Source organism: Martes martes (assembly GCF_963455335.1).
Source record: "Martes martes genome assembly, chromosome: 2".
Classification (NCBI taxonomy): Eukaryota; Metazoa; Chordata; class Mammalia; order Carnivora; family Mustelidae; genus Martes; species Martes martes.
Window position 1 is genome coordinate 13,989,977 of NC_137889.1, and position 23,321 is coordinate 14,013,297.

At 47.0% G+C, this 23,321-nt stretch overlaps 3 protein-coding genes across 3 annotated transcripts in view; 1 reads left to right on the forward strand and 2 right to left on the reverse strand.

Moving 5' to 3' along the window:
• WWC2 (WW and C2 domain containing 2) overlaps positions 1-8,747 on the forward strand; it is a 203,407-nt gene extending 194,660 nt beyond the window's left edge. The window contains exons 22-23 of the mRNA XM_080797731.1: positions 6,019-6,146; positions 7,737-8,747. Of these exons, the coding sequence (XP_080653857.1) occupies positions 6,019-6,146; positions 7,737-7,803 (195 nt within the window). The 3' untranslated portion in view covers positions 7,804-8,747. The remainder of the gene's footprint in view (positions 1-6,018; positions 6,147-7,736) is intronic.
• Positions 8,748-11,582: 2,835 nt separating this feature from the next.
• On the reverse strand, positions 11,583-12,245 carry LOC308338213 (claudin-22-like; the record flags this gene model as incomplete). The annotated part of the gene is made up of 1 exon (XM_080796274.1): positions 11,583-12,245. The coding sequence occupies one exon, from the start codon at positions 12,243-12,245 to the stop codon at positions 11,583-11,585; it is 663 nt and encodes a 220-aa protein (XP_080652400.1).
• Positions 12,246-13,795: 1,550 nt separating this feature from the next.
• On the reverse strand, positions 13,796-14,589 carry LOC308338215 (putative claudin-24; the record flags this gene model as incomplete). Its single annotated transcript, XM_080796276.1, has 1 exon — positions 13,796-14,589. The coding sequence occupies exon 1, from the start codon at positions 14,456-14,458 to the stop codon at positions 13,796-13,798; it is 663 nt and encodes a 220-aa protein (XP_080652402.1). The 5' UTR covers positions 14,459-14,589.
• Between the last annotated feature and the right edge of the window lie 8,732 nt (positions 14,590-23,321).

Here is a 23,321-nt window from a genome sequence, read left to right on the forward strand (position 1 = left end):
CGAAGGATGACAATAGGGGAATGAAGGGAAGACTGAAGGTGGGTGAGGAATTAAAAAGACAAACCATGAGAGACTACAGACTCTGGGAAAAAAAACTGAGGGTTTCAGAGGGGTGGGGGTGTTGGGAATGGGGTAGCTCGGTGATGGGTATTAAGGAGGGCATGTGTTGTGATGAGCACTGGGTGTTACATGCAACTAATGAATCCTTGAACACTACATCAAAATTCACAGTGTACTGTATGCTTGCTAACTTAACATAAAAAGAAAAAAAGTTATGGACTTCCGTTTCCTGGTCTGGCCTACAAGGAAATCAGTATTTTGCCTTAACAACAAGGAAAGATGATGAACAAACTGAAAAACAAACAACTCTTAGATCTGTCAGGAAAACGATGTCATAGGTTAAAACACTGCCCCCCAAACTGGAGAAATAGGCAGCACAGAAAATGATTAACTCACCAGAGCAGAAACTCTGGAGGAACCAGTGCTGAGGTAGGAGAACCTAAACTGTAGTTGATGAATCCTGGAGGTTCCATGTAGACAAGCCTAAGAGTTGAAAACTCCCGGGGACTGGCCATGGGAAGCCCCAACACTTCTGTGAATTCTCATGTAGCTCTACCAGGTCCTCTTAGTGAATATCAGAAAAGAAAATTTCCTGTGCTTCCAGCAGGGAGAGGGAAAAAAAAAAATGACCATGCTGAAATACACCAGAGCATTCTGTTAACAAGAGCTGCCCTCAGGAGCAACTGTTTTACTAGAGTCTAACCTACAAAGGTTTTCTGAGAGCCTAACCAACTTGGGAGAAGGTAAATACCCACTCCAGCCATCCTGTCTTACCTAAATAGGGTGTGGGGGAACTGAGAAACACTTGTGAAATTCTCAGTTGGGGGCACAGGCTCCCCGAAAGACTGAGGCCTAATCAGAAGACTATAAAAGACTTCCTGTTCCCCCATACCTCCGCTTCATTACTAAAGATCTGCTTACAGCGTTCCATTCACCACATTATGTCTGTCTGGCCTTCAACATAAAATCACCCTACTGAAAGAAGAGACAGAAAAAAACATCAGAACCAGACCTAGACATGGCAGGAATGTTGGGATTAGGAGACCAGGAATTTAAACAACTATGACTCGTGCACTAAGGCCTCTAATGGGAAAAGCAGACAACGTGCAAGAATAGGTGGTCAATATAAGCTGAAAGAAAAAAGGAAATTCTAAGAAATAATTTTAAAAAATACCAGACATCAAAAGCACTGAAGGAAATGAAGGATGCCTTTGATGGGCTTGTTCACAGACTAGATATGGCTAAAGAAACAATCTCTGAGCTTGAGGAAATGTCAGTAGAAACTTTCAAAACTGAAAATCAAAGAGAGAAAAGACTCAGGGGGGTGAAAAGGGATAGAATATATGAGAACTGTGGAAAAAGTACAAAAGGTGTACTTACACATAATGGTGGAAACACCAGCACAAGAAAGAGAAAAATGGAAAAATATTTAAAGCATGATGATTGAGAAGTTGTCCAAATTAATGTCAGATATGAAACTGCAGGTCTAGGAAGCTCAGAGACTACCACCTAGGATAAATGCAAAACAAACAAACCAAAAAACCCTATACCTGGGCACATCACATTCAAACTGCAGAGAATCAAAAATACAGGAAAATTCTTGAAAGAGGCCAGAGTAACTTCTGCAGGAGCAAAGAGAATAATTACATCTGATTTCTCCAAAGCCATGCAAGCAAGGAGAGTGGAGTGATATATTTAAGGTGTCAAGAGGGGTGGGGGGGGGACACCAGCTGAGAATTCTATACCCTACAAAATTATCCCTCAGAACTGCAGAAGTACTTTCTCAGGCAAATGAAAATTGAGAGAATTTGTTGTCAGATCTGCCTAGCAAGAAATGTTAGCAGAAGCTTTTCTGAGAGTAGGAAAATAGTACAGGCCAGAAACTAGGATCTACATAAAGAAAGGGAGAGCACTAAAGGAGTTAGTGATGGTAAAGTTAAAACTTTCATTTTTCTTCTTTTTTTTTTAAGATTTTTTTTTAAAGATTTTATTTATTTATTTGACAGGTAGAGATCACAAGCAGGCAGAGAGGCAGGCAGAGAGAGAGGAAGAAGCAGGCTCCCTGCTGAGCAGAGAGCCTGATGCGGGGCTCGATCCCAGGACCCTGGAATCATGACCTGAGCCAAAGGCAGAGGCTTTAACACACTGAGCCACCCAGGCGCCCCTTTTTTAAAGATTTTATTTATTTATGTATTTGACAGAGAGATCACAAGTAGGCAGAGAGGCAGGCAGAGAGAGAGGGGGAAGCAGGCTCCCCGCTGAGCAGAGAGCCCAATGCGGGGCTCGATCCCAGGACCCTGGGACCATGACCCAAGCCGAAGGCAGAGGCTTTAACCCACTGAGCCACCCAGGCGCCCCTATTTTTCTTATTCTTAATTAATCTAACATAACAATTCAGAATAATAATAGCAACTATGGATTTGACATATATATATATGCTTGTGTGTAAGTGAAATAAATGACAGCAGTGACACAAGGGACAACAGGGAGAGATTAGGAATATTTTATTATATGGTACTTGCACTGCCCGTAAATTACTGTGGTGTTTTGCATATTGCAAAATAATTGGACAACCACTTAAAAATGTTTTTAGAAGTATAATTGGTATGCTAAGAAAGGAGAGAAAATCGTATATAGGATGCTCAATTAAAACCACAAAAGGCAGCACAAGAGTAGAAGGCAAAAACAGAAACGGAACAAGAGCAATGGCAAAACAATAATAAATATGATAGATATCATTCCAGCCATATCAGTAATCACTTTATTTTTTTAAAGACTTTAAGTAATCTCTGCACTCAATGTGGGACTCCAACTCACAACCCCAAGATTAAGAGTCCCATGCTCTACTGACTGAGCCAGCCAGGTGCCCCTCAATAATCACTTTAAACATTAATGATCTGAATTTACGAATTCAAAGGATTGTCAGAGTTTAATAAATGGCAAGACCTGACTGTACGTTTGTCTACAAGAAACCCATTTTACATATAAAACACATATAGACTAAAAGTAAAAGGTTAGAGAAAAATATACCATGCTAACACTAATCAAAACAAAGTGGGAGTAGCTATATTAATCTGAGAAAGAGCAGACAGCTGAGCATAAAAGTTGTCTGATATAATGAAGGACATTACATAATGATAAAGGACTCAGTTTTCCAAGAAGAGATAACAGTCCTTAATATGTACACACCTATTAACACAGCATCAAAATATGTGAGGCAAAAACTGATATATCTGCAAGGAGAAATAGGTAGATCCACTCTTACAGCTGGAAACCTCAACAGCCCTTGGTCCGAAATGGACAGATCCCAAAGGCAGAAAATCAGCAAAGACATAGTTGAATCCAACCACACTGTTAATTAATTAGATATAACTGACATCCCTAGACTACTTTATCCAACAACAGCAGAATTCATTCTTCTCCAGGTCACATGGAACATTCACCAAGAAAGACCCATGTTTTATGCCATAAAATACAACTTAAAAATATTAAAGAATACAAATCATGTAGTATCTACTTTCAGACCACAATGGAATAAAACTAGAAATCAATAACAGAGATAGCTGGAAAATCCCAAAGCTCTTGGAGACCTTACAACACATTGTTAAATAACACATGGGTCAGAAAAAGGAATCTCAAGAGAAAACACATTTTGAACTAAACAAAAGTGAAAAGCCAACTTATCAAACTTTGTGGGATGCAGCAAAAGCAGTGCTTAGAAGGAAACTTATAAATAGTGAATGTATATACTAGAAAAGATGATTTAGAGTCAATAAGCTTCTGCCTTAGGAAACTAAAAAACAAAGAGTAAATTAAATCCAACGCAATCAGAAGAAAGGAAATATAAATTAGAACAGAAATCAATGACATCAAAAACAGGAAAGTCAATAGCAAGGTTGCAGGATACAAGGTTAATATATAAAGTCAACTGCTTTTCTGTATTCTATAGAACAAGTGGAATTTGAAATTAAAAACACCACACAGTTAGCATTCCACCAAAATGAAACAATTATATATCTAACAAAATATGTATAGGATTTAAATGAGGAAAAATACAAAACCTGATGGATAAAATCAAAGAACTAAGTAAACGGAGAGATAGTCCATGTTCATGGATAGGAAGACTTAATATTGTCAAGATGTTAGTTCTTCCCAGGGCGCCTGGGTGGCTCGGTTCGCTAAGCATCCAACTCTTGATCTCAGCGCAGGTCTTGATCTCAAGATCGTGAGTTCAAGATCCCCACTGGGCATAGAATGTACTTTTTAAAAAAAGGAAAAATAGATGTTAGTTCTTCCCAAATTGACCTATAGATAATGCAATCCCAGTCAAAAACCCTAGCAAATTATATTGTAGACTTAGACAAATTGGCTCTGAAGTTTATACAGAGAGACAAAAGACAGATGATAGCCAACACGATATTGAAGGAGACAAAGTTGGAGGACTAACACTACCCAACATCAGGACTTACTGTAAAGCAACAGTAATCAAGGCAGTGTGGTATTGAAAGAATAGATAGATCAATGGAGGATCATAGAGAGCCCAAAAACAGACCCATACAAATACAGAGTCAACTGACTTTGGACAGAGGAGTGAAAACAATACAATGGAACAAGAGAATCTTTTCAACAAAATGGAACACTTGGACATCCACATACCAAAAAAAAAAAAAAATCTAGACACGGACTTTACACACTTAGCAAAAATTAACTAAAAATGGATTGTAGGCCTAAATACAAAACTGTAAAGGAATGTAGATAAAAGACTGCTATCCAAAATATACAAAGAACTCTTAAAACTCAACAATAAGACAATGAACAACCCAACTGAAAAGTAGACCAAACACCTAAACAGACACCTCACCAAAAAGATATACGGATAGTAAAGAAGCTTATTAAGAGGCGCTACACATCATATGTCATTAGGGAACTGCAAATTGAAACAACAGTGAACTACCAACACATACCTGTTAGAATGGCCAAACTTAAAAACTGATGCTTCATTGACAACACGAAATGCTGGCACATAGGTAGCACAGCAAGAGCTCTTGTTCATTGCTGGTGGGAATGCAATAGTACAGCCATTCTGGATACAGTATGACTTTTTTTTTTTCCAATTCTTCTTTTCCCCAGCTGTGTTGAGATGTAATTGACATATAATATTGCATTAAGTGTAAGACACAGGTTAACATTTTTCTTACAAAAGTAAATAAACACACTCTTGCCACATGATCTAGGACTCACACTTGTTGGTATTTACCCAAAGGAGCTAAAAAGTTATGGACATGGATGTTATGGCATCTTTCCTTGTAATTGCCAAAACTTGGGAGTAGCCATGATAGCCTTCAGTGAGTAATGGATAAGTAAACTGTGGTACTTGTAAACAATGGAATATTATTCAGTGCTACAAAAAGGAAAAAAAAGCAATCAAGCCATGGAAACACATGTAAGAATCTTAAGTGCTTATGACTAAGTAAAAGAAGATAACCTGGTATGTGAATTCTACTTCAATAAACTGCTTTTAAAATTAGGCTAAGATAGAAAAAAGTTTGAAAAGATAAATCAGATGTTGAAATGTTAGGACATATTTCTTGGTCACAGTGCTGTAAGTAGTTTTTCATTTCTTTTTTTGAGGATTCTTAGGTTTTCCAGACGTACTAAAATGATCACATATTACCCATGTACTAAGATTTTTGAAATGCAGTGAAATAAACTTGCAGCAGTCAGCTACTGCACCACAGCCCCAGCCCCGTGAGAAGGGCACCCGACTGTCGCCCCCCGCTGGTGAGCGGAGAGAGACACCACCGCTCCCACCCCGCTCCTCCTCACGGCACCCCCTCCCCGCCCACTGCCCACACTCCGCTCCCTGCTCAGGACCCAGGCTCCCAAGCCTTAGAGCACGTCTTCGGAGCTTTCTAATTAGTGCTTTTTGGGGTTTTGTGTTTTGATTTCCTTTGCCAGGCTGAACAGTCAAAAGAAGAGCAGAAGCAAGGTTTGAATGCAGAGAAATTGATGCGGCAAGTCTCCAAGGACGTGTGCCGGCTGCGGGAGCAGAGCCGGAAGGTGCCTCGGCAGGTGCAGTCCTTCAGGTAAACCCCCCACTCACGACACCGTCGGCTTGTCCTCTCACCATCCGAATTATGCCGCCAGTTCGCATTAGCGTAGGAGTCCCCAGATCCTCTCCTACCGTGTGAATGTAGATGCTTCCGTTTGCTCCTTCGTGAGGTTACAGACTCCCCCGGCAGTGGCCCTGACCCGCTCCAAGCCCGGCTCCTAAGAACTCGGGGTGCCCCCCACTCCCCAAGAAGCGGTTGGCACATCTCACTGAAAAAATACAGAAGTACACAGATCTTCCGGGCTTTTGTTGTTCACTCATTCAACAGACGTTCTTGGGCCCCTCCGTGCAGGGTTGGGGATACTCCCCGGGAGTACGGGGCGTCTGGGGCACCCTCCGGCACTGGGGACACACACACACACACACACACACACTCATGCACTCACCCTGCCTCCTTGTCTCCTCTGGAATCAGGGGCCCCGTGTTCCCTGGTCCTCTGATTTGTCAAGGAAGTTCGAAATCAGGAGTCAAAAATGGCCCCTGACTCAGGGCTGTGAGGCCCCGCGCGCAGCGAGGCTTCCGCTTCCGGGGCTCCTTCCGGCCTGTAGTGACGTCACGTGCACGCGCCATCGCCTGAGAGGACGCCGACCGCGGAGACAGCTCTGGGTCCGGGTCCTGCGGTTCTGGGCCGCTCCCTCTCTTCTCTCTCCTGGCCTCAGTCTTCAGAGCTTTTCCACCCCAGCACTTGGCTCTTGACGCCACACTTCCTCCACCATCTACATGGACTCTTAGTTTCTCGAAGGAAGGCTGGTGCTTTATTCTGTTTTGTTGTTGTTCTCCTCTTTATCGCTACCAGCATGCCCTGCGCAACAGCGCACACCCCGGGAAATACGTGTTGGTGGGGGGCTGTGTGTGATGTGAAGATCTGGCACGGAAGTGGGTATTCTGCTCCTTTGTTTGGCAACTATACGATCTTAAAAATCATAATTTTTTTTTTTTTAATACTCTCCTAACCTCTGAAACTGTTCTGCCCGATCTTTCTCAGCGTCTCCCTTTCGGGTGGTTTCTCTTTATCCCCGCTCCGGGATTTGGGACAGCTCTGCCTTTGCTATAGTTACATTCCTTCTTTCCCCCTCCTTGGGAGTCATGGGATCACTCAGCAAGTGTCCCTTACCTGGGCATGGTATTGATCTTAAATAATTTCCCCAGAATCATGTACTTTTCTACAAGGTCCCTGTAGAACTTTCCTACAAAGTCCCTGGGACTTTGGGCTTCTTGCGTCCTCTCCTGCCTGGTTTAGAAGCACTCATAACTGACCCCCTAGTGGTTAGAAACTGTCTGATGCTGGAAATCCAGGAAGGAAGTGCCTGCCTTGGTCTGTAGGCGATTCGATTCACCGTAAGCCCGAGCCGCCCTTCTCCTTTATAGCCTCCCATCAAGGGGTAAGACGGGGAAAAAAGGGTGGGGAAGAGACGATTTTGATTTTAGGGGGTTCTGCCTAAGGAACAGATCACCTATGCAGGCTGGCAGAGACCACGCTGGAGTTCTTGGGACTATTTTCAGTGGTCTCAGAGTATTTTCAACGTTGTATTCAGGCCTGTTTATTTCTCACCCCTGACTCTAGGGAGAAGATTGCCTACTTCACCAGAGCGAAGATAAGCATCCCGTCCCTGCCGGCTGATGATGTATGATCACACCCCCTAAAGAAATTACTCTGTCACCTCTTCACTAACTAGGGAGGGTACAAGACTGAACATTTGTTTGGGGTTTTTTTTTGGGGGGGGGGTGGTTTTTGTAACGTAACTGTCCACTCTTTAAAGAGCTTTCATTTCACATCAGATTTTCAACATGTTCATTTGTAAAGTACCTTGAATGTAATTCTTACATGTTTAAAAAAGAAAAACAAAATCAGGTAACCAAAATGGAATGATCTGGTACACAAATGTCGTCCAGTACATACGAATCGCCAGCAGCCCGTGTTTTGTACAAACGGAATAGAGGCGGTGCCCAGAGTATATCCTGTTGAACCAACTGTCAAGAAAGAACTCGGTTTAGCAGAAGGCGAGCTTGGCTTTTCGTTCGTTGTCTTATGGGCAGACCAGGAGGATGGCAACAGGCCCACGTGGTATCTTTGTACCCCTGGTTTGAAGGCGAATATGAGTCCAATGGGTCCAGCTCGAAACAGGTGTTGTGCTCACGCCATCACCCGTGTTGGAGCCCTTATTTCCTGAAAACACTTTCATTCTTGTCCTTTTCTTGGAGTCTAAAGAAAACCAGATGCTGAGTGGGAATCTCAGAACCCAGAGGAGCAGTGCTCCAAATGACAGGGAAGACCTTGTGATTTGTCACATTAAGGGTGGGCGGGGAGAGGAGAGAGCCCGGTACCCTCAACCCACTCGAGTCAGCTCGTCAGCGAGCACCCACGGCCCAGAACACGCCCGGACTCTGCAGCCGTGTTCCAGCCAGGGTTTCCAGCTCGCACTGCTGAGTGGCTGTCCCAGGTCCAAGGGTGGCGCCCACGACAAGACCATGGCAGCTGGCCCTCTGAGAACAGACAGCACCCACCTTGTGGCGGGGACACACACAAGCACTCCTTCATGGAAACGGGAATCTTGATTAAATGAAAGTTTAAATGAAAGTTGCCAAAAAAAATTTTTTTTTAACTTTATTAAACCGATTTCTCACATTCATTAGAAATTATTTTGCAGCTCTCATTCTAAGGGGTTCCCATCTGTAATTTGTGGTAAGGAGGCCAAGAGAAGAGTGTGCCTGGGGAGATTATCAATCTGAAGTATGGACCAAGTATGGACAATTCTAGATGAACTAAGGTAGGCAGAGGAACGGACTCCATCCAGCCAGTGTCCTCCCCCTCCCCCTCCCCAGCCCAAGCAGGGGCTTAAAAGAAAGCAAGCCGCCCTATAGCTCTGCCAACATAAAGACTTTTAGAATAAAGAGTATTTATGCAATTTAAATCCTACTTATCATCCAGCCAGTTATAGTAGAAGAGGCAATTTTTGGCTAGCCGTCTTCTGTAACAAACTAAATCTTTTTTTTTTTAAGAAATGCAAAAATCATCTTCAAGGAATGGACCCCTTAAAATATATATATGTATATATATATATATTAAGTTCTATTTCTAACATAGAATCCCTGGCAGGAATTTTTAGTTTCTTAAAAGTAATTATACATATTTTGGAAAGTTCCTTTTATCAGAATCAAAATTCAAATTAAGCAATTTCTGAGCCTAGAACTTCAATTATTTTTTCCTCCATTGTCCCACCACTTAAATCTAAATGTCTCTGAAGCTATAACCGGATGTGACATGACTTTGAACATAAACCAGCCTTGTGAATTGGCTGCACACAGTCCTTCAAGGCCGTGAGGTTCATTCTATCAGATGACTAAGGAGAACTAGAAAGAGAATACCATTCATCCTTGTCAAGGTCAAATGTGAAAGACAGAGGTTTATTTAATGTAGAGCTAAATGAAGGTCAGCTGTTTTCAGCGTCTTAGTTTGACCGTGAAAATGTTTATAGAATTTTGTGTAGTTATACCGTACAATTCTATTTTCTTCATTTATTTATTTACGGTCTTATTTATGTTCTGTTTAATATATAGTTCGGTTCTGGCCATTTTAAATGTTTGACATAGAAGAGGCTATATTGGAATATCTACACTTTTATAAGTCTTCGTCAGATTTGCTGTTTACTTTTTGTAATACAAAAAGTTCCAGACAAGTATAAAAGAAGAATAAAATCTGTCTCAGGCTGGTAGTCAACAGTGGTGACCAGGATTTGGGTTTTCTTTTACAAAATTTGCTCATTTCTAACATGAGAAACGAACTTATTTTAATATAATCCTTTTCCACACTTTTAAAAAATCAGCAATAGTGTTGTGTATTTTAGGCAGCTTTTAACAATTCTGTCATATTTGTACTAACCCAAATGATTCACAGTGACAAAACATTTTAATAACTTGATCACAAAACCATATGAACAATATGAATTTTAATATTATAAATACTATTTTTTAAAGGTAGAATTTATTCTGCACAGGGTAAAAAGAATGTAATATTTAGTTCTCAAGTTTGAATTATCAGTATGTTATTATAATTTTGTATATCAGAATCTAAGTTACAGGTACAAAAAAACATATTGCTAGCCAAATGAACAAAATCTAGCTGTCTGTAGCATGCAAATCAAATCTAAAATCTTTTTTTTTTTTGCTATTACTTTATCTATATTGTATTAAATATCAAAAGCTCAGGACTGAACTAAATATTTAATCAGGTTAAATTCTGAATATGTTTCTGTTTCTGTTAATTGTCTCTGTAAAAGTACGCAAATACATCACATAGATTAACTTTGGTTTCTGCACTTTTCCTGTGTTTGTGGGTGGAAAAAGGTTCAGTGGGTTTGTTTGTTTTTTTAAACAAAGATGCATATTGCTTCATACTTAATTTCAGTGTCATTTACTGTTCAATTTCCCTGATTGTTGCAAACAAGAGTTTACCTGAGCCGTGTACTGAGCAAATACCAGATCCATCATGAGGAACTTCCCAAGCCAGCAGTTTGCTGGAAACGGTTCTGGATTGGGCGGTAGGTATTGCTGATAGAAAAAGAGGGCCTATTTGTATCATGCGAGTAAAAGAAGGGGTCTCCAAGGTGAGCCAGGAGCTTCCCCCCCACCCCACCCCCGACCTTGACCTGCAGCGCCGCCACCCCCACCCCACCGTGGCTGCTCCACAGAGCCCGGGGCAGCCAGGGCCATCAGCCATCTGCCACAGAGCACAGGTCACCAAAGCCAAAGCACACTTGGGGGCCCATATTGTACGTGAACCTCCCCAAACACCAGATTGCCACCCTCTGCTTCTGTGCTGGTGAGGAAGGCATGAAGGAATGTGGCTGGCTTTTGGAAAAGGCCCCGTGGAGGCCCTGAGGTCTCCAATTACAAAGGAGATGAAATATCCCACGTCTCTCTCCTCTCAAGCTTTCAAAGAACCAGCTTTTTTTTAGTCTAATCTAATGTCCTTTCTCAATAAGTATGCAACAAGACTTTAGTTTCAAGATAATTGGTGATCTTACACACTTGAAAGCAATAAATGATTAGCAGTTGCCAAAACGATTCATCTCTATGAATAACACCTTCAAAGATATGTAAGTGCTAATATAATGTTTTATTTACCAGCTCTGTGCAATCACCGAAATCTATTTTAAAACGGAGAAAACTCATCCACAGTAATGAGTATGATTACTATTAAGTCTTGAGTGGTTTTGGTCTCAGAATAGAAGATAAAAGTGTTTTTACTGTCTTAGAAGGAAATGATAATTTAAGAAGCGAATAGCTGCAGGGAAATGCATTTTAGAAAATTGAAAGCACAGTGAATGGGTGTCTGTGCAGCAGGAAATCTACCAAATCCAGAGAGGAGCGAGCTGCTCGTGACGGATGGACCCCACTGATGTTTTCTGGCTCAGATTTTCCGATGGGCTTTGTTCGTCTGCCGGTGCTCACAGTGATATCTCGTTTCTGCCACTGCATGGTGGCCCGGAGCTGGGGCGGCCTGGGGGAAGCAGGCTGCACAGTCCAGCAGGCCCCCTCCCAGGAGGAGGGAAAAGCCAGCAAACCAGCCCAGAAAGAGGGCGTCCCCAAACTCCCACCTGGGCACGATCTCTGGCACGGTCTCGTCCCAGAACTCCTGGACCGTCTTGTAGGCGACCCAGGACACCGGAGCCAGGGCCGCAACCCCTGCCGCCCAGAACAGAATCCCTCCCAGGATCAGCAGCCCCTTCTTGTGGCCCCGCCGCGTCTCTCCGATCCTCAGGCAGTCCAGGCCGAAGCTGGAGACCAGCAGGCCCAGGAGCCCCAGCCCGTTGGACAGGAACATGAGAATCCTGGCGATCCGGAGTTCGGCAGGCAGAGCCAGGAAGGAGTCAAAGTCCTTGCACTGTCTCCCCGCCTCCTCTTGGATGACACAGGCCTGCCAGAGCCCCATGGTCCAGTTCTCCATTTCGTTTAGGTCCAGATTGAGGTTTTTCCACTGTGGCAGGTAGTTTGTGAGACAGGACAACACCCATCCCAGCAAAGAGAGTGAGAGCCCAGCGAGTTGTGCCACGGTCCGAAATACTGAAGCCATCCCTGAGCCCCACAGAGCCCGAGCCCAGCCAGCTCCTGCCTTCCGACTGGTGTGCAGAGAAGTGTGACACCTTATGCTATCTCCGCAGAGCTCGGAAATATTTCTTCATCGTGTGTAGAGGATTCTTGCCAGAGTGGCTATTGTTTGATTCTGTGTTGACTGACTTTCAGGAAAGGACAGGGAAACAAGTCCACCAACCAGCAACAATGCCAGGGTGTGGCCAAACGATCCCGTCCTAGGGGCTGACTGTGGTCGCAGTTTGTCTCTGAGATCACCTTAGGAAGTGCTCATCCCCCTTTCATTGTTAACAGTACAGATGGCTCTCAGGTTGTTCCCAACCTTTCTAACAAGTCAAAGAGTTAAGTCTAAATGCAAAATGGCCCAGTTTGGGTTCAGCTTCAAGGCTTTCTGTCTACCTTACTAATTGCAGCTATCACCTTGCCATCTTTATCACTTGGATTTCTGTACGTACATCGCGGTAATACTGAATGTGGTCCCTTTTTAAAAGCAGGTTCAAGAAAAATATTTCTTACCCAAATACATCGATCTGATCAGAAATCTCTCTAGACCTTCAGTCGGGTCTGTTTTTTTTAAGACCCTTGAGCTACCTATAGGACATAACACATGCTTGCTGTGCCCTAAAGACCAGGTACACTTCCCTCCCTGCCTTTCTGTCAAATCTGTGCCCGTGTGCATGGACACTTTGTTTTGTTTGCTTAAGTTTGCTTTCTATATTGTAGAAAAGTTAAGGAACAGGACTTTGTAGGTCAGAATGAACACCTTTTGTCAGTTCGCCACTAAAGTAAATATCCTCATGCTGATCATTTTTAACGGAAGAAAGCAAAGCTTTTATTAGGGGAAGTGGGAACTGTCAGTATCTGGTCTGGAATTGCTCATCTCTTTTAGATTTGAAACTTTGGAAGGAAGAGACAAGAGAGGAGACTGGCCAGCATTTTGAGTGTGACAGTATCATAAAGGACCGAAAACCATCAGCCTCTTCAAATTCTGTCACAACGGGCGCCTGCTAATGTCCTAAGCACAAAACCACCTCTGTTCAAAGAAGACCAAAGTCATCGTTGTGGAAATCACACTTCAGGACAGGCTGAGCATGCGCTGTTGCTAATGCAGAATGTTTAAAGGATTTCAGATTGGGTTTTCCTTTAGGAAATAGATACTAATTCTTGTGATTTCCAGCTACCAGCAAAAACAAAAACCCCAAAATTTTCTAATGTAAAATTAACACATTAAAACTTAATACTGATTACAATAGACAACCACCACCGCGTTTTGATTTAAATAACCAGCTCGATGAAATTATTTTTGCCCATACCTAGGTAATGCTTACCATGATAATTTCCTTATGTTACAAGACTTGCCTCTTTCTTACCTCTCCAGATTTTGGGGGACAGGGGAGATCTAGAATAGAAGAGTGGTTATTTAATAACATGTGAGCAGCACGGATTTAGTTGAAGAACAAAGACCCCTTTCTAGTGTAGACCCCACATCACAGTTGATGTGGAAAGATGTGTCTCTCCGGTCCCGTCAAAGCCTTACGCTCTCGGGTCTGCCATTCCATTTTCCAGGTACGGACTCTGAGTTAGTGTTTCTGCCACTGCATAGTGGCCCGGAGCTGGGGCGGCCTGGGGGAAGCAGGCTGCACAGTCCAGCAGGCCCCCTCCCAGGAGGAGGGAAAAGCCAGCAAACCAGCCCAGAAAGAGGGCGTCCCCAAACTCCCACCTGGGCACGATCTCTGGCACGGTCTCGTCCCAGAACTCCTGGACCGTCTTGTAGGCGACCCAGGACACCGGAGCCAGGGCCGCAACCCCTGCCGCCCAGAACAGAATCCCTCCCAGGATCAGCAGCCCCTTCTTGTGGCCCCGCCGCGTCTCTCCGATCCTCAGGCAGTCCAGGCCGAAGCTGGAGACCAGCAGGCCCAGGAGCCCCAGCCCGTTGGACAGGAACATGAGAATCCTGGCGATCCGGAGTTCGGCAGGCAGAGCCAGGAAGGAGTCAAAGTCCTTGCACTGTCTCCCCGCCTCCTCTTGGATGACACAGGCCTGCCAGAGCCCCATGGTCCAGTTCTCCATTTCGTTTAGGTCCAGATTGAGGTTTTTCCACTGTGGCAAGTAAGTGGTGATCACGGATAAAACCCATCCCAGCAAAGATAATAAAAGTCCAATGAGTTGCACTGCTGCTCTAAAGACGAAAGCCATTCCAACAGATCTTACAACTTGGGCCACCCCCCTATAGGAGCCACTGTCTTCCGTAGTTGACAGGAGTGTGATGCTCTTGGTCCTACGCTGCCTGGAATATAAGCTTTGGCCATTAACTCTTGGGAAACTCTGAAATGCGTTTTTGTTCTTCTCAAATATAATGTTTCATGTAAAGGACGAAGGACCCTGTTAAAACTATGAGTTAGGCTTTCTGATAAGGATTTGATCTGTTACCTTCCAATTTGCTTGGTAAAATTACATCCCCAACGCTTGATGATTATAAGTCTAAGGATGAACAAAGAGGGCTCTATGACCCCTCACCCTAAAGTACAACAGAAATCTTTGTGCTTCAATATGGATTAATTAGATTTTAAGTGGTGATAAAAGGCCAGCTCTTTCTGCAACAGGACCTCATTGTAGTGGCCGAATCTGAGATCTCAGGGATGCAGAACGAGGCCTTGTAAAGAAAGGCAGACTGTTTCCCTATAATCTTTATTCTTCTCGGACTTCCTTAACCTACACAAGAGCCCGGCCCCGGTTCTTGAGTGTCACAGGCACTCAGCGGGGACTTGGCAGGAAAGTTTCCTCGGATTCCTTTGAAAGGTGGAGGCTGGTTCACTGGGTTCATTCAGACGGAAAAAAAACCAAGACCGGTGCCCAGAGGTGCTAAGTGAGGAGGGGAGAATCCTGGGAAGCTCTGGATTTCGTTCTAAGATTTTCCCCACCCTCGTTGAGGAGCAGGGGTAAAGCATGATTTCTTAGTGTCTGAGAGGGGGGTTTTGGTTCACAGCTGAGCCGTCTTTGCTGTCACTGAATCCACACAGACAAAGTCACACCAGGCCGGAAGACTCGTGGCAGGTCCAAGACCAAGGTTTGGGTGTGGAAACAAGAGCCCCAGGGCGGCTGACCTTTGAGGCGCCCTCTTGTTTGCTCTTTTGATTTAGGCCACACCGTGAGAGCGCACTTGTGCAGCGCGGGACCCCTCAGGGAATGCGGGGCCTGTCGGCCGGCATGAGAAGCCGCACGCACCGGAGTCCCAGATCGGCGCCAGGCCCCACACGCCGACCCCACTCCGCTCAGGGCCCTGGGCCTCCGGTGCCCGCGGCTGGAAGGCGGGGTCTGAGAGGCCGGTGTGGGAAGGACATGCAGGAGCCGGGGCCCTGGAAGGTTCTAAGCCGCTGAAACAGAACCACTGCCCGTCACCACCAGCCTGAGTCTAGTCCAGGGTCAGAGAAGAGTTTTCATGAAGTCGCCCGACAGGAGACGGGGGAGAAACAGAGCCCCGTTGATCCAGACGGACCAAAGTAAGCCTCAGAGTCATGAGGCGAACGGGGCTTTCTTCAGCATTTGCCAGCATTTTAGGTTAAAAAAGAAGAGGAGTCCTTAACTTCTACGAATTCTCAGAATACCTTAGGTATTCTGCTGTCCTCATTGTGCTAAAGTAAGAGGTGGTTCCAGTTTGCAAAAAGACAGAAGAGGCCAGCAGGGGCTGCCGATCCGTCCGGGCCTCCTCATCCCCCGGCGCTGGGACGACGGTGAGCTCGAGCTTTCCGTCCGGGAGGCAGCCTGGATGCAGAAACCAATCCTCAACGGTCACAAGGAGACGATTCTTGATATCACAACGAAGTTTGCTTGCTTTTTTAATGGAATGGAATAGGTTGCCATGTGAGACAGTGATCTCCCCTTCCCAAACCTGTTTCGGGATAATACTTGGGGTACCTGGTTTGCTTAGTTGGTGGGGTGTCTGTCTGCCTTTGGCTCAGGTTGTGATCTTGGGGTCCTGGAATCAAGCCCCCCATTGGGCTCCCTGCTCAGAGGGGAGTCTGCTTCCCCCTCTCCTTCAGCCCCTCCGCCTCAGTCATGCTTTCTCTCTCTCTCTCTCTCTCTCTCTCAAATAAATTTTTCTTTTTTAATTGCTTAAAATTAAAAAAAAAAAAAAAAGATAATTCTCAGGACACCTGGCTGGCTCAGCCGGAAGAGCATGCAATTCTCAGTCTCAGTGCTGTGAGCTCGAACCCCACCTTCGTCGCAGAGTACAAAAATAAATAAATAAATCTTTTTTTTTTTTTTTTTTGGAAGATTCATTCTCACCTGTCAGGGCTACGGTGGGGAGGTTTCTGCCACGGCGGGGGTCAGGCCTGGATGACCTCTAAGTGCTGCCTCAACTCATTTATTCTTTTTATTTTATTAACATATAATGTATTATTTGTTTCGGGGGTACAGGTCTGTGAATCATCAGGCTTACACATTTCACAGCACTCACCATAGCCCACACCCTCCCCAATGTCCATCACCCAGCCACCCTCTCCCTACCCCCCTAACTCATTTATTCTTTCAGCCTTTAGCAAAACATGTCGAGCACCTCCCTCTGGCTGGACTGTTGTGGGCTAAACACACCATCAAGACCAGGATGTATGCGGGCCCTGCCCCTGCCTCTGCCCCCAATGTTCCAGTAGGAGGAGGCCACCGGGAAACTAATAACATAATTCAGAGAACTGCACGGAGTGGGGGTGTGAGTTTGGGGCAGAGGAGACCCCAGGGCAGCCTCCCCAGGACCAGAAAGTGCAAAGCTCCGCCACCCCACCCCCAGGGAACTCCCACCTCCGTGGGCCAGTGCCGCTAGGGCAGCAGGGGGCAGAGTGGGGGGGACTCGCTGCTGGCAGCCTATGTTGCTCCCAGGGTGGGGGTGAAATTCACAAAACAAATATCACCTGCTCTATAATACACAAGCATAATATTTTTAAAAAATAATAATACACTGTTCAGTGTATGGAGGACTACGTTATCTCTGTCTCCAGAACATTCATCTAAGAATAAAAACCGAAGCCACACATCTGGGCGCGCTCTCAGGAACAGAGGCTCCATCTCTCCTCCCTCCCTCGGTGGAGGACTAGGGAGGTTCTGGAAGAACTTGGGAGGGGAGGTACTTTTGCAGCCATTTTGGGGGGAAAAATCCGTCACCGAAAGTCGATTGGATTGACCCATTCGTGCAGCTGTGGAGCGAATCTAGACTGCTGCCGGCAGAGGGGTCTCGGGTTTGCCCCTGACAGGCAGCGGGTGGGGCCCCTAGAACTGGAGGGCAGAGAGGGAACACAAGCAGGGAAGTGGCAGGCAGAGGGAGAAGCAGGCTCCCCGCTGAGCAGGGAGCCCGATCAGGCTCAATCCCAGGACCCCGGGCTCACGACCTGAGCTGAAAGCAGACGCTTAACCGACCGAGCCACCCAGGTGCCCCACCTGGGAAGGATGCTAAGCAAGGGTATGACGTGATCATTTTTGCATTTATGAAACCTAAAATGGTGGCTCGGGTGGCGAGCGTCTCCGTATCATCTAAGACTCAGAAGCCGCAAGGGCAAGCCTACCCGAGGCCAAACGGGAGTCTGGCTGCCATTGACCACAGCAGGTGGCCCCAGACAGGTGTCCAGGCTACTGCGAGGGAAGGTGTGCAAGCAGAGAGACTGAGGAGAGACAGGGTGGGGGGGTGGGGGAGCCGCAAGGTGTCTTTTGAGAACATTAGAATCTAAAGTCCACGGAGAGACACAAATCCTTTGATCTCAAAATGGCCCTAAAAAAACCCTTAGGCACTGGAGAGAATGCCCATCTCCCAGCGGGCCCAGCCTGCCGACCTGCCCCCAGCAATGAGCCAGCAGTGGGGAGAGCACAAGAGAAAGTACTTGGCTTCGTTTGGCCTCTTGGAGGAAAAATACCCTAAGACCCTAAGAACCAGCATTGTTGTAAGACAGGAGGGCACTGGGAACAACTAGCGGACTGGCAAACTCTCTGGAGACCCTGCCCCCAGGAAGCCCTCCAGCATTTCATAAAGGGGAGAACAAACACTTCTTCTAACAGGTGCTTAGCTTCCCTGACACTTTGACCTAAGAGTAAAGACAAAGGAGTTCCTCCTGCCAAACACAATTTCTTTGATCAAAAGAAAACCTATAATTTTTTTTAAATCTTCCCTGTCCTGCTATATAGAGATTCTCTCTATGAATACACCAAGCTCACCGATAAAGACAAGACACCCCGTTGTCTTCCCAGCAACCACAGCACAATGCCGTGTGTTCAACAAATATTTGTCTAATAATGAATGAGGTGGGTCCTTCTAAATGATAATGAAGGTAAACACAGAATCCAGCCTGGTGACAGATGCCCGCCCCACTGCCAGTTGCCTTTTGTAATGCTGATGACACAGCCTGACCTGGCTCATCTGAGCATGACCAGTGAGAGAAAATGCTGCCCACACATCAGGAGTTAGCAAACAAGAGTGTCCTATTCCGGAAGGGCGTCAAGAGGGACACGGTGTAGGTTTGGGACAATGACAGAAGGGCTGGGGGTGCACCTAGATGTTCACTGGGTCCTAAAGATGGAGGTTTTTTCCTTTCCCTCATTTTAATTATTTTTGTTTTTCTAAATTTTCTACAACCCATGCAGCATTCTCAAAAGAAGAAAAATCAATGTGATATATATATATGTACATATATTTAATTTTATTTATTTATTTGACAGAGAGAGAGAGAGAGGGCACAAGCAGGGGAGAAGTAGGCTCCCCGCTGAGCAGGGAGCCTAACGTGAGGCTCTATCCCAGGACCCTGCGATCATGACCTGAGCCGAAGGCAGACACTTGACCGACCAAGCCACCCAGGTGCCTGGAAAAATAAATGTTATAAAAGCTGGGAAAAAGCCTCTGCTGGGCTAAGCTCTTTTTCCTTTGTCAGATGGTAATGATAGGCAGCCATTACCAAGTGCCTTCTACTTCCCAGGCACCGTTCTTTGGACTTGAGCATGGGGTAGCTCATTTCATCCCCAGAGCACTGAATGCAGGAGTCGCTAGCAGCAGACCTATTTTATAGACGACGGAGCTAAAGCACCGAGGCAAGTACCTGCCCAGCGGCCACCAGGTCATTTGCAGAGCTCGGGATGCAGGTGCCTAAATTGTTTTCCCGGAGTGCAGAGGTAGGCTGGGCCTGGGTCCCCCAAGCCTACACGACCAAGCAGAGTTGATCCAAGAAGGCCATGGGATGCAGAGCCACCCAAAGGGCTTATTCCGGCCCTACTGTTGGGTCCCGCCCCCAGGGGTGCGCTGGTCGACATTTAGCAGCGGCTCTTGGGTTGTGGGAACCCTGGGTTATAGCCTTTGCCAATCTCTGTGGCGTCAGTACTCTTGCCGTGGCCAGTTCCAGGCTTCCAAGGCGAAGTCACAGAAGGCAGACTTGGGAAGAGGTGCCTGTAGCTCATCACGATACAGTATTGTTACCAAATAGATATAATAAGATATAATAACCCCAAGAGCATAGGTAATACCTGAATTAAAATCGTCAGGAAATTATAATCCCGAGTATTAATAAGTACTTTTGGTTTTCATATAATGCAATTTTAAGTTTATATAATTCAACTTTAATGACGGCTGTGTTTAACGACCCACACCCGAAAATGCCTGAACAATGAACCTGGGGGGCTCACGGACAGCAGCAGACAGCTCCGGCACTTCCGGGATGTGACTCACCAGTGACGTCACAGATGGGAATCTCTCTCCAGGCAGCCGGGGTCCCAGGATTCGGCAGGCGAACCATCTCCCGCAGGAATCCTCAAACATTCCCACGCATATCACTTGAGAACCAGGACCCTGGGCTCTGCCTCCAGGAGCTCGGGCCTGAGACCCCTGAAAATTGTCGGCTGAGCCCCCAGCCCCCGCTGAAGCTGAGCCTCAGGGCTGCCGACAAGGTGGAAAGGCCGTGGGTCTGGTCTAGACTTGGCCAACCCCCTTCTTCCTCCACCTGCCTCTTGATGTTTGCTGTTCTGGTCAAGGGACGTCCCCCTTGTGCTTTTCTGGTCCACTCTCCTCCCAGACAGCATCAGGTCTGTGACTCTTGGCCCTCCAGACATTTAAGATATGGACAGTTAAAAAAAAAAAAAAAGTGTTAAAATTCAGAGCACTTGTCAACTACTTGATTGGTTTGATTTATGATTGCCAGGAAATCTATTTACTTGAGTGCCCCTGAAACTTTCACCAATTTTGGGAAGATAGAAAAAAGGAAAAAGAGCTTTCGGCTTGGGTCATGATCCCAAGGTCCTGGGATCGAGTCCCTCAATGGGCTCCTTGCTCAGCGGGGAGCCTGCTTCTCTCTCCGCCTCTGCCTGCCTCTCTGCCTGCTAGTGCGCACTCTTTCTCTCTGACAAATAATTAAATAAAATCTTTAAAAAGTAAATAAAAAATAAATAAAAGAGAGACGGAGGGAGAGGTGGGGGAGAGAAATGCACAGTCCTGCCCTCCAGGTGGGGAGGGAGACAGGACACAGGTGAAACAAAGTGAGAGCAGAATCTGGTGGGGGTCACGGGTGGGGGGGGCAGCCCAGGCATGTGAGCTGGGAACGGATCCACGGGAGTCAACAGAACAAGGACCCGGGGCCGCCGTTCCCGGCAGAGGGAACTGGAGCTCGGAGCTGGATGGAGCAGAGAAGGTGGTGCTCGGGCTGGGGAGGGATGGCAGAGCTGGCGAGAAACGGGAGATTTCGGGGCGGGTGCTCTGGGGGTCGAGTCCACAGGACCTGCTAAGGACGGGCAGTGGGGGCCGAGGGGCGGACGGTGACCCAGGATCTCGGCTCTAGCCTCCAGGTGACTGGTGGCACCATGTACCGAAATGGGAGACACCTGAGGAAAAGAAAGGAGGGAGAAGAATCAGGGGTTCTTGGTCTTATATTTGAAATTCTACTTGTCATCCACATGGGGGTGCCAGGTGGGTGGCCGGGGAAATGCATCACGTGCTCAGAGGTCGGAACCCGAGACCCCATGGGGTCGGGGAGTGCCTTTGGCCTTCCGATGGTGTTTGAAAGCGTGACCGAGACGCCATCACTGAGGGGGTGTGAGGGAAGACAGGAGGGCTCCAGTGATGTTCTGAGGAGCACCAGCCTCTTAGAGCATGAGTCAGCGGAGGTGACTGGGAGAGAAGCCCCAGCAGAAAATCTGATGTGGGGGTTCAGGACCTGGGACAGGAGAACGTTCTAGGCTGGTGGCCTGACCGACTTGCCCAATGCTGTGTCATTGCCTAATGCAAGCAGCAGAGAAAGCTGCACAGAGAAGACGCCCCCGCGCGCTTCACCGGAAGGCACGTGCACTTGGTCCTACAAGGAAGGGGGAGCTAGGAATGATTTGAATCGAGACGCTGACCGTGAGCCAGAGGATGGAGACCACTTAGACGGTTCTTCAGTAGCAAAGGCAGCACCGCGAGGGCCTAATCTAGGGCAAGAGCGGCGAAAATGAACAGTCAAGAAGAGACAGTCGAGGTCACTATAGTCACTGGACCCGTGGGATCTATAACGTGGAGAGGAAGAGCTCCTCTCTGCCTCTGGAAGGAGACATTCTTAACCAAGACGGGAGCTAGCAGGGCAGCAGGTGGCCCCGGTGGCAGGGTGGGGACAGGCGGAGCTGAGTCAATGAGCCTGTCCTCCGTCCCTACGGCTCTCCGCGTCTCGTGCTCAGGGGAGAAGCTGGGGCTGCAGATGGGGTGTCGAGAGACGCCGGTGAAGAGCAGTCAGCGCCCCGGGCCGGGATGTGCTTCCCCACAGAACGGCTGAAAGGCGAGAAACGCAGAGGCTCGCTAAGCAGGAGGGCCTCCACGGGAGACACGGTAAGGGGACACTTGAAGCCTTGGGTAGATTAGTAGGATCCCTGGGATTGCCCTCACTCCGGGCAGGGCCTTCGGGGTCCACTTCCAGCCTTTCTCACTCTGTGGCTGACTCTCGGAACATCTGGGTGTCGACTCCGGCTGACAAGGTCCTGCACTCACTCACGAAGGTTGGGGGGCCCCACGGGATCGGCGTTTCCTACCCTTACAGAGCTCTGGACTTCTGTGATCGGACGGGGCTCTGGTCCTGTGCTCCAGGATGACTTTAAAGAAAACATCAGCCGAAGGACCCACACCAGCCTTAGCCTGGAGTCACAGAATGAGGAATTTCTGGGAACACGAGGCAAGATCCGAACTGACATCGCTGCCTGGGTCCAGTCTGCCCGAGGTCATGACACGGGGAGCACCATTGACACAGAATGAGTGAGCTGTCAATTCTGTTCCCTCTCTTCATTTTATTATTTTTTAAAGACTTCATTTATTTATTTGACAGAGATAGAGAGCACACGCAAGGAGGAGAAGGGGGCAGGCTCCTTGGAGCCCCATGGGGGGGTTATCCCACATGACCTGAGTCGAAGGCAAACGTGTAACAACTGAGCCACCCAGGGGCCCCATTTCCCTCTCTTTAAATGAAAAAACAGGCTCTAGAAAACCAAAGAGTTCTCAGCCACGTGTTCAGCAGGTGTTGACTGGACCCCTGCCACCAGCTGTATGGCGGGCCCCGAGTGGACGGCGGTGACCCCAGGCCGTCATGGTGCCGGTCCTCAGGGAGCTCGGAGTCTAATCCATTTTGGCTGAAACATGAACTCAATGCCTAGACGGAACCACTTACGGAAAGGCAATCAAATGAGTTAAGTGCCGACAAGCAGTCCGTGTCTGGTTTTAGGCTTCCAGGAACTGTGATCCCAGCCTGGCAGGGTCACAACACTCAGACCTCACCAGGAAGGGGCTAGAAATCACCTCCACAAGGTGGGCGTCCCCTGAGGCGGGGGAAGGAGGGAGCTCCTTCTCGGGGCAGGTGGGCCTTGCGGGGGTCGGGGCGGGAGGAATTCTGCTTCCATCAGGCCTGAACCCCCAATCTCAAGGAGCTCGGGTCACTTGCTTACAGACTTTTCCAGAGCAGTGAGCCCCCTCCGGGGACCCATCTTAACATTCAGTTGCATCCTGGAGACTTGAGAGCCGGCCTGGAGCGATGGAGGACGGGGTTGGTCCAGCTCAGGGCCAAGCCCGCACCCCCTAGCCCGC